Source organism: Cebus imitator, unplaced genomic scaffold (assembly GCF_001604975.1).
Source record: "Cebus imitator isolate Cc_AM_T3 unplaced genomic scaffold, Cebus_imitator-1.0 Scaffold318, whole genome shotgun sequence".
In the NCBI taxonomy this organism is placed as follows: Eukaryota; Metazoa; Chordata; class Mammalia; order Primates; family Cebidae; genus Cebus; species Cebus imitator.
The window spans coordinates 2,364,067-2,375,531 of record NW_016107633.1 but is presented as its reverse complement, the minus strand read 5'-3'; the positions used below and the strand labels follow the sequence as shown (position 1 = coordinate 2,375,531).

General features: G+C 43.3%; 1 protein-coding gene across 1 annotated transcript in view; it reads left to right on the top strand.

Moving 5' to 3' along the window:
- Positions 1-11,465, top strand: part of TDRD12 (tudor domain containing 12) — an 89,293-nt gene that overhangs the window by 15,348 nt on the left and 62,480 nt on the right. The window contains 5 exon segments of the mRNA XM_037729826.1: positions 1,328-1,447; positions 3,888-3,943; positions 5,231-5,316; positions 6,388-6,577; positions 7,137-7,229. Coding sequence (XP_037585754.1) covers positions 1,328-1,447; positions 3,888-3,943; positions 5,231-5,316; positions 6,388-6,577; positions 7,137-7,229 — 545 coding nt within the window.

The window sequence follows — 11,465 nt, the reverse complement described above, 5'->3', positions numbered from 1 at the left end:
TCAGACATTGGGAATTTGCAGTACTTACTGTAAGAATTTGAGCTTGTGATCCTGCATTTCATACAATCATAATTGCTGCCAAAACAATTATTGTGTTTAACTGGAGAGCTTTTCTTTTTGCATTTGGCATTTTACATTTAGTTTGTTTGGGGTGAGAAAATCACATGATTAAATAGAGCTTGAGGACGCTTCAGGGGCCATGAGTGCAGCCACCTTTTTCTAACCTGCCTGGGACAGAAGATGGCCAGGCTGCCCAGACAGGGCACAATAGGAACCCTGGAAAGAGAGCCAGTTCATGTGGAAACAGTATGTGGAAGTGGTTTTTCGGCCAGGAGCAGTGACTCATGCATGTAATCCCAGTGCTTTGGAAAGCCAAGGCAGGAGGATCGCTTGAGGCCAGGAGTTCAAGCAAGACCAGCCCGGGCAGCATAGTGAGACCCATACTCTACAAAGAAAAAAATGGAAAAATAAAGTGCTCTGTCTTTTGCTGAAGAAGAATGGAAATTAAATTGCTGAACTTATGATTTAAAAATCTCAGTCCTGCAGCTCTTTTGTGCAAAGCTGGCAAATACTATTAAAACATCTGTTTATTTACAGAAACTTTTAAGGTAATTTTGGTCATACGTTGAGATTGATGTTTAGAAAATCTTGAATAGAGTTTGCTTTATAGATTTGTTCATTGGTATCCAGTATTTGTTCACCTAAGGAGCCTTATTAGACTTTTTTTTTTTGAGACTGAGTTTCTCTCATGTTGCTCAAGCTGGAGTGCATCCTGGCTCACTGCAACCTCCGAGTCCCAGGTTCGAGCGATTCTCCTGCATTAGCCTCCTGAGCAGCTGGGATTATAGGAGTGTGCCATCACGCCTGGCTAATTTTTGTATTTATAGTAGAAATAGGGTTTCACCATGTTGGCTAGGCTGGTCTCAAACTCCTGACCTCAGGTGATCCACCTGCCTCACCCTCCCAAAGTGCTGGGATTACAGGCGTGAACCACCGTGCCCGGGCCAGGAGCCTTATTAGACATTTTTTTTTCTCTCAACTCCTACCCCTAGGTCATGAAATGTCATTTTCACTGATACACTATCTTTGTACCATATCGGTGCTTTATGTATCAAAAGAGTCGATTTTTTTCAACGTCCCAAGAAACAGTTTTTCCCTCTCGGCCAAATGTCTCCAAGCACTGTTGATGGCTACATTAGAAACAGAAAGAATTGTTTTTTGTGTGTTTTGTTTTACATTAAGTATATTAGTAAAATAGGTGTACTTTAATGGAATATGTTGTATATAATTTTCTATATAATGGAGCTGTTTCTCTTTCACTTTTTAGCATCCGAGTTGCAGTAGAATCGTTTATGCAGCTTCCCTATAGAGCAAAAAAATTCAGCCTGTACTGTACAAGGCCTGTCACATTACACATTGACTTCTGCGAAGACAGCACTGACATCGTGTAAGTACAGCTTCTTAAGTCCTTTGAATCCTTAGTAAAAGCCTTCTATCAAGCATGGTGTTATATGAAGCCAGTTCCTCTGTAGAAGTGCTGAGCAGGAGGCCTCTGTGTTCCTCAGGAGGGGCTTCTGAGTCAGTGTTTGTCTGACCTTGCTGTGGTTGAGGAGTTTGGAGCAGGCCTAGCTCTGTGCTTCTTGCCTTTGTTTCAGACTTATAAAAAGTAATAAATTAGGCCGGGCGCGGTGGCTCAAGCCTGTAATCCCAGCACTTTGGGAGGCCGAGGCGGGTGGATCACAAGGTCAAGAGATCGAGACCATCCTGGTCAACAAGGTGAAACCCCGTCTCTACTAAAAATACAAAAAATTAGCTGGGCATGGTGGCGCGTGCCTGTAATCCCAGCTACTCAGGAGACTGAGGCAGGAGAATTGCCTGAACCCAGGAGGCGGAGGTTGCGGTGAGCCGAGATCGCGCCATTGCACTCCAGCCTGGGTAACAAGAGCGAAATTCCATCTCAAAAAAAAAAAAAAAGTAATAAATTAACTATAAAAAAAATATTCATAAGGCAGAATCATGGAGCATTATATACGTGTGTACACACACACGTTTTTTTAGACAGGGTCTCACCCTCTTGCCCGGGCTATAGTGTAGTAGCATGATCATGGTTCACTGCAGCTTCAGCCTCCTGGGTTCAAGCAACCCTCCTAACTCAGCCTCCCGAATGTCTGGGACTGCAGGCACATGCCACTACACCTAGCTAATTTTTCTTTCCTCTCCTCCCCTCCCCTCCCCCAACCCACTCCCCTCCCCTCCCTTCCCCTCCTCCCCTCTTTTCCCTCCCTTCCCCTCCTCCTCTCCTGTCCCCTCCTCCTCTCCTGTCCCCTCCTCCTCTCCTGTCCCCTCCTCCCCTCCCTCCTCCTCCTCTCCCCCATCCTCCACTCCTCTCCCTCCTCCCCCTTCTCCCCTCCTTTCATTCGCCCTGCCCTGCCCTGCCTTGCTCTGCCCTATCCTGCCCTACCCAACCCTACCCTACCCTGCCCTACCCTGCCCTGCCTTGCTGATGTGGTAATTCTGTGTGTGAGAGAGAGGAAGAGAGACTGGCTGATGTGATTATTCTGTGTGTGTGTGTGAGAGAGAGAGAGACTGGCTGATTTAACCGTTCCTACACTAGACTGAGTTTTCTCTTGTGTTATTAGGAATCAACTCGCTTTTGCTTTTTTTAAAAAAGCTAATTTTTAGGTGATTATGTGTAACAAGGTTTTAGAACTACTGTCTTTACTGCCTTTTAGAAATCCTTTGTAATTTTCTTGAATTGCTTAATATCTCTGTTATAAAAATAAAAAAACTACCAGTTTTGAGTAATGATTATGTCCAGGCACTCGGCTAAGTGTTCTATGTACATTATCTCATTTGATCTTTAAAACAATTTTTGGAGGATGATGGGTGCATCTCTGATACATAAAATCAGAAGAAGCATAGAACATCATTCTGACCTTACATTTTATTTTTCTCCTTGCTTACAAGTTTCTCCTCCTTCCCCACTGCCTACAACTTTGCCTGCAAGTTTTTTTTTTTTTTTTTTTTGGCAAAGCAAAAGAAAGATGTAGAAAAGACAAGATGGTAGGGGTAAAATGGGAGCCAGTGAGAGGGCTCTAGGGTCAGCAGAGTGAGGAACCGTAGTTTCATAGTAGCTGGGACCCAGTGCAGTACTCACACCTTTACTCCCAGCACTTAGGGAGGCCGAGGCAGGAGGATCGCTTCAGCCCAGGAGTTTGAGAGCAGCCTGGGCAACATAGCGAGACCCTGTCTCTATAAATAAACTTTTTTTTCATTGCTGGGTATGGTGATGCACACCTGTAGTCCCAGCTACTCAGGAGGCTGAGGTGAGGGAGAGGATCGCTTAAGCCCAGGAGTTCAGGGCTGCAGTGAGCTGTGTTTGTGCCACTGCACTCCAGCCTGGGTAAAGAGTGAGACCCGGTCTCAAAACAAACAAAATGAAACAAAGATAGTAGCTGACTGTCCCATGACTGCCTGTTAGAGTGTTGGTATATTAGCACATGTTCCCTCTTTGTGCCAGACTGCGCCAGACACCCCATACTCAGGATCCCTGCCCCAGGAGCTTGTGTTCTGGTTGGGGAGGCTGATTCGTCGCAGGTAGCGGGGGTGGTGGTGTCGTGCCAGGCAGTGCAGTGGTGGGCACAGGTCATTCTTAGTGGGGCCTCTGTGCTGTGAGTCTGCACCTGGGCAGGTGACAGTTTTGAGCATGTTGCAGGATGCAGTGGGATCCTCACCCCTAGAGCAGGGCCAGCGCCCGGCGTCCCATCGTCTGCATCACGTGTTCCATATGTAGTGTGAGAAATGTCCGGTGCGTGCTTTACAGAATGCTGTTGGTGTGCTAGCCTCAGATTTTTATGTAATGAAGTTGCATCTGTTCACTGTTCCAGACCTGCCAGGAAATGGGACAGTGCAGCTGTTCAGTACTTTCAAAACCTTCTCAAAGGTAAGCCAGTGCCTGATCACTGCAGCCTGCCGGGAAGTGACACCCACAGAGGCCGCAGCTTCTGCTGCCGGAGAGGGTTGGAGATGCCACTGCTGGCCGAACGGCCCTCCTCAGAGGGGTTCCCTAAGCTACCTGGGACTTCTTCCAGCTCAAGTGCCACAGTAACTGCACCCATAGTGGCGTGGATTGTCAGTAATTGACAGCTGAGATCAGCAGGGGGCTGTTTGTGCAGGGGAACCCCTACACAGTAATAATGCCTGCCTCTTAGTTGGCATAAAAGCTGCGGCCCTGCAAAATAAATTCATGTGGTTTTCGTTGGACCAGCAATTGATGAAAAACCTAGCATTTTTAGTGAGCAAGAGATAGCAAATGGATATTTATTGTGTTATGATCATTACTGCTAATTTAAGATGCATAAAATGTCTTCAGCAACCAATTTCGTATGCTCTTTTTATTTTAAATCAGTGACTATAAACACTGTCTTTTGTGGCTTCTGTCTTAACCCCTGGCAGTCAGATACCTGGTTTTAGTGAGAGGGTTGGTGGGTGGGAAATGCCTGGGGTACTGCCTGGTACCTCATTGGGTCCTGGCTCCTCTCCTGTGCTGTGCCATTATCTGGGTAGAGGAGGAGCCAGATCCTTTGACCTGGGAGCAGTGGGAGGCTGGGAGGTCACTGGGACTGGAGTGTTGGCCCCTGTGAGCCACAGGGGCTGCTGGGAGATGAGAATGTGGGTCTGGAGGAGGCCGGCCACCTAGTCCTCCATGGCTGAGGCGAGTCACTTAACTTCTGAGCCTGGTCTCCTCACTCGTCACATGATCACTGTACATACCTTGAAGGTGGTGGTAAAAACTCAGCAAAAGAAGGTTTCTAAAGGACTTAGCACTGTGCCTGGTAGGTGGCAGTGATGCAGCTGCCCATGGGGTTTGGAGTCTCTAAGGGAGTAGCCAGGTGCTGCACTCCGTGGGGATTTGCAGGGTACAGCGGATCTCACATGAAGGCTTGGGACTGGAAATCTGGGTTTGGGAGGCAGTGGAGGAGAAGAGAGGACCAGGAGCTATACTTGAGGAGGTATTCATGGGGTGGCACAGGAACCTGTTGATAGGGACAGGACCCGTGACCCACTCCACAATTAGGAGAGCCTTTGCCTAACATGCTCCCTCTGGGTCCTGCCTGAGGAAGCCATTTGGGCACTCTTAAGTGGTTAGTTACTAGGTGGGAAATAGTCATGATTGTTTCAAATACACTCTTAACATCAGCTAATTTGTGTTTTCATTTATGCTATTTAGCAACTACCCAGGTGGAAGCCAGATTATGTGCGGTGGAAGAAGATACATTTGAGGTTTACCTTTATGTAACTATAAAAGATGAAAAAGTAAGTGAAAGAACTGTATTTTTAAAATATTTTATCATGATTTAAAATTTTTTTAATAAAACAAAAAATGCCAAGGAAAACACTAAAAACACTGTTGTTCACACAGCATAGAGATTGTCTTTATCTCTTAAGGTCTGTCTTAGATTTGAAGTTAGCCAGGTCTGTATTTTCTTCTTTTGATTGCTTTAAAAAATGAGTTTGACATTTTATTTCAAAATGACCAAGAAATTATCATTATCATGAAATGTTGTTTTCTTCTTATTGGATGTGATTTTTAAAAATATAGTGATTTGCTGTAGCATTAGTTCACTGCCTTTCCCCCATACTTGCTCACTGTATGTAACATGTGCTTGCTGTGAAAAATTGAGATCACAAGTGGAAAGAAAGCGGATATCACATGTGAGCGGCCCCCACCTCTGCCAGCTGCCAGCTGCTAGCATTTTGGCCTCTGCCCTTTCTGAAGGATGGCTCAGGGCACAGCTCAGCACTAGACAGAGGTGGACAGAAGGGGCAGATCCAGGGCTGCTCAGAGCCCATGGAGGGCACCTTCACCATGGATTTTTTAAAAATTATATTTTGAAATAGTTTTAGACTTAGAGATGAGATGCAGAAATAGCACAGAGATTTTGGGATATGCTTTGCCCAGTTTGTCCTGATGTTAACATAGTACAAAACCTCAGTACGGATTTTAAAACCAGAAAAGTAATATTGATAAAATACCATTGAAAAAATGCTCATCGTCACTGATTATTAAAGAAATGCAAATCAAAACCACATTGAGATACCACCTCACGCCAGTTAGAAGGATTAGTGGGAAGTATTTGGTTTACCAGAGCAGGAGTCAAATGTTGTTTCACTTAAATCCATGGTTTCCAAGAACCTGTTGACGAGTCAAATGAGGGCTTACTGATACCTGTGGTCACAATATTTCCATAGTAAACCACAACTACATTAAAGCTTTAGCCAACTATCAGATTATATTCTATAAAATAATTTCTCTGAAAACTGAAATTTGAATATTTTCTTTAAATTCACTTGACTATGTCTTATGAAATGTTTAAAATTTTACAGGTTTGTGTTAATGATGATCTTGTTGCAAAGAACTATGCTTGTTATATGTCACCTACAAAGAATAAAAACCTTGATTATTTAGAAAAACCAAGATTGGATATAAAATCAGCACCCTCCTCCAGTAAACTCAATCCAGCACTTACCCTCTGGCCAATGTTTTTGCGAGAAAAAGATGTTCAAGGAATAGAAAGTGAGTTGATTCTCACCATATCAACTTCCCTTATGTTATTTTGTTAATAATCTTAGCGTATAGATATAAGTTGTACAGACTTTTCCCCACATGGAGACAAAGACTTGGACTCTGTTTAATATTTAAAGTTTAATTCTGATGAGGCCGTGACAGATTATAAGGTCATAAAGTGCTACAATGTGTTCGTGAGACAGGAAAAAACTGTCCTCAATTTCTTATTAACATCAAGTTATGTTGTTAGAAGTCCAAATGTTTGTAATTTAGAGATTCTAACAAAACAAGGTTTTGAATATTTAGACTTCTAGACACTTTTAAAAAGAGCTATTTATCGCAAGTGACCCTTAGCATGAAAATACAAGAGCTCGTCACGGACCGTGGAAACAGTTTCGGATGTTTCTGTCCACATCCAGTTTTTAGTCCCCTCACCTTGGGTCCCCTAGTCTGCTCTCCTGTAACCTCAGAGCAAAAAGCAAGAGCAGAAGTAGTGTACGAACGAGTTCACATTTTTATTTTGGGTTTTATTTCATGCTTTAATCCTGAAATTTATTCTTTCTATCAGATTCACGTGGCTTAAATTTTCTGGCACAGTCCCTGCGGCATACATGGTGCAAGAGTGTTGTCGGTGACCTCAGGCCAACAGCCACAGCACTGGGTGAGTTCTGCTAGTGTGGTTATTTCATAGGCAGCATGAAAAAGGTATTCATAACTTTTTAAAGATTAGAAAGGTTGTCTAGAAGGGCCATGGTAATTCTCTGTCTCTCTTTTCTTAATTTAATGTAACCAATTGTGATGTAGATGTTGAAAGAGATCACATGTCCTGCATTTCACTTAGAGATTTTACTGTCACATAAAGAACACAACAGGCACCTGTTCATGTGCAGGACTGATTTATTTCAGCCTAGCCATTAGACCAGTAATCACTATCTGTCCTCAGAGTATACATATGTATTTGTGATTGATTTTTCACTTAAGCAACAGTATGCATAAAAATATGGAAGACAGGCTTATAAGGGCAGAAATACCTAGTTTTTAATGCCAGTCTTTAAGATATTTAATGAAGGGCGGGCGCGGTGGCTCAAGCCTGTAATCCCAGTACTTTGGGAGGCCGAGGCGGGTGGATCACGAGGTCAAGAGATCGAGACCATCCTGGTCAACATGGTGAAACCCCGTCTCTACTAAAGTACAAAAAATTAGCTGGGCATGGTGGCGCATGCCTGTAATCCCAGCTACTCAGGAGGCTGAGGCAGGAGAATTGCCTGAACCCCGGAGGCGGAGGTTGCGGTGAGCCGAGATCGCACCATTGCACTCCAGCCTGGGTAACAAGTGCGAAACTCCGACTAAAAAAAAAAAAAAAAAAAAAGATATTTAATGAATTAGAATTGCTGGACGAGGGTGAAATTTGTCAGCCCCTTTGATGCCTGGCTCACACTCTGTGGTGGTTCCTCCACCATTTCACACTTATGCTAGATGTGTGTCCAGGAAGGCCTCGTTTCATGTCTCAGATAGGTTCTTGGAAACTGACCTTAAGTAAAACAATGTTATAACCAAACAACCTTGAGAAACAACGTAATTTGAGGGCCTGCTGTACTTTGTTTCACTTAAATCCATGGTTTCCAAGAACCTGTTGACGAGTCAAATGAGGGCTTACTGATACCTGTGGTCATAATATTTCCATAGTAAACTACAACTACATTAAAGCTTTAGCCAACTAAAATATTCTCTTTACTTCAGATTATTTTCAATTACTTTGGTAATGTTGCTCATCACAGAGAAAGAAAGGTACAAAGAATTTTTCTCAGCCACTTTTCCATGGCCAGCAACGCCCAAACCCTGTCCCCCACCTGGGCCTCGCACAGTCCTGGGCCTGGCCGCTGGAGGCTCCCCACTCACTCGGCCCACCTGTGCTATAGCATTCAGTGGTTCCCAAGCTCTTGTCCCGTGTCCAAGAAGAATGAGGTTATGCTGACAGCTAGAAGGGTGAGGATGGGCAGAAAAGAATTTTACTGAGCAACGGAACAGCTCTCAGTGTAACCTCATTCTTCTTGGATGGGTGGTTTCTCTCTCAGTGTGGCTGGGCTGGGGCTTTTTATGGACTCAGAATGGGGAGTGCGTGCTGATTGGTTAGTGCGTATGCAAAAAAGCTTAAAGTAAACACACCACTCAAAGGTGGGTATGACAGTGTAGAAAACCAATTAGGAAAGGGTAGGTATATGTGAAATAGGTGAAGGGTAGAGATCAATCAGAGAAAAAAATGCCAAACAGGAAGACAGGTCCTCAATCCAGTCAGTGGATTACCTGAGACTTGTAGCTAGGCTTTGAAACTGTTTTCTGCTTGAAGATTGGGTTTCACCAGGGACCCACCCCTGTCTACCTAGACATTTGGTTGCCTTTTGCTACTATCAATAGCCCTAACTGTAGAAACCTGTCATCTCACTATCTACTTTTTTAAATTGCAGCGTCATGGCCAGGTGCAGTGGCTAACACCTATAATCCCAGCACTTTGGGAGGTCAAGGCTGCCAGATCACTTGAGGCTGGGGGTTCAAGACCAGCGTGGCCAATATGGTGAAACCTCATCTCTATTTAAAAAAAATACAAAAATTAGTCGGGTGTGGTAGCGCATGCCTGTAGTCCCAGCTACTTGGGAGGCTGAGGCAGGAAAATCGCTTGAATCTGGGAGGTGGAGGTTGCAGTGAGCCAAGATTGTGTCATTACACTCCAGCCTGGGTGACAGAGGCTCTGTCTCAAAAAACCAACAATTAATTAAATTAAACTGTAGACCGGGCACGGTGGCTCATGCCTGTAATCCCAGCACTTTGGGAGGCCAAGGTGGGTGGATCACCTTTGAGACCAGCCTGGCCAACATGGTGAAACCCTGTCTCTACTAAAAATACAAAAATTAGGTGGCGTGGTGGCACGTGCTTGTAGTCTCAGCTACTCAGGAGGCTGAGCCAGGAGAATTGCTTGAACCTGGGAGGCAGAGGTTGCAGTGAACCAAGATTGTGCCACTGCACTCTAGCCTGGGTGACAGCGAGACTCTGGCTCAAAAAGAAATAAATAAATAAAATTGTAGAGCTTTTCTTTCCAAAGTTTTCCAGAGGGTATTTATAAAATTTTTATTTCACAGAAATGAAATCCTACTATATATGCCTCTTTGTAATGTATTTTACTTAGTATATGGCTGAACTCCTTTCTAGGTCAAATATATTCGGTATAACGTGTTTAAGGACATAGACTATGATGTGAGACTGTCAAGGTGTCAGGCTGCTTCCTTCTCTGGGACGTGGGGTGGTGTCGTCACCATCCCCCTGGGAGTTGCTGAACTGGGCCATCTGTGTAGTGTGCTTGACTCAGCACCTGGCCTGTGGCAGCCTCAGCCCATGTGGCCCCTGCCTCAGATTCTGATATGCCTTCTGTAGGGGGTCCAGGTGAGAATTATGGCAGAAGGTAGCCCCTATCTATTGTTGATGGGAGTGTATTCTTTCCTTTTATATTTTTTTTCCATTGGAGGAATAAAAATACCAGGCACTACATCACTATGTTTAATTATTGTGTGGCTTTCCATTGTGTGATATGTCAAAATTACTTTCAGGAGTCCCAGCTTGCTGGGCAGTAATTGTTTCCTGCTTACTACAATTAGTACTGGAATGAACTGTGCTTATCTTTGAAAAGGAAAAGGTTATGGTGAACAACAACAAAAAGCTAATGTGAGGTGTGACTGAATTGGCATGTGAAAAACAGAATTATTAGGTGTTACTTTTCCAAGTACGGATTTCCCTTTCCTTTAATTATTGTGAGAAGCTACCTCAACTATATTTCAGTTAGTTTTTGGTATTTCTCTTTGAAGTTGCCTAATATTTTTAAGAATCAAAGTATAATACTTTGCTAATACTTGGTTAAACAATCCCATATTACAGAAGGACTACAGTGAAAAATAATTTTTTCCTTTGCATACCCCAGAATGTCCCCTAGAGATAAACCCACTTTTTAAAGTTGTTTATTTTGGTAGTTTTCTCCAGATTTAAAAATAATTATGTATATTTTACTATTTCACTTCTTAGCTTTAGACATTGTCTTGATTTCTAGGGCAGATTTGCTCTCATGTCCCTAACCCACATTCATTCATTCATCAGATATTTATGAAGCCCTTACTGTCAGGTGCTGTTCTGGAGATTCACAGGAGGGAAACAAAATCTCTGCTTCCATAGAGTTTATGGCCATCTCCTCAATAAAATTTTTTATTTTACAATAATCACAAACTTACAGAAAAGTTGGAGAGTATTACAAAGAACTTTTTTCCCAAACCATTTGAGAATAAGTTGCTAACTGGATTCCTCAATACTTGAGTTTTTCCTAGAAAGAAGGACATTCTCAAAAATATCTACAATACAATGATCAGAGCATGAAGATTAACACTGATACATTGTGATCATATAACTCCCAGGCACCATTCAGGTTTTGCTGATTATCCTGATATTCCCTTTTTAGCAAAAAGATGTCATTGAGCATCACTTGTTGCATTTAGAAAACACATTTCTTTACTCTTCTTTCCTCTGGAATAGTTCCTGGGTCTCCTTGATTTTTATGACCTGGCGCTTTGGCAAATTATAGACTCATTGTTTTGTAGAATGTGTTCTGGATTTTGGCCATTCTAACAGGGGTGCAGTGGAATATCACTATTTTAATTTGTATTTCTCTAATGACATATGATGCGAGCATCTTTTCATATGCTCATTTGCTGTTGGTATATCTTCTCAGATAGGAGGTCTCTTCAGGATTTACCTATTTTATTTTATTTATTTTTTGAGATGGAGGCTTGTTCTTTCACCCGGGCTGGAGTGCAGTGGCACAAACATGGTTCCCTGCAGCCTCGACCTCTTGGGTTCCAGC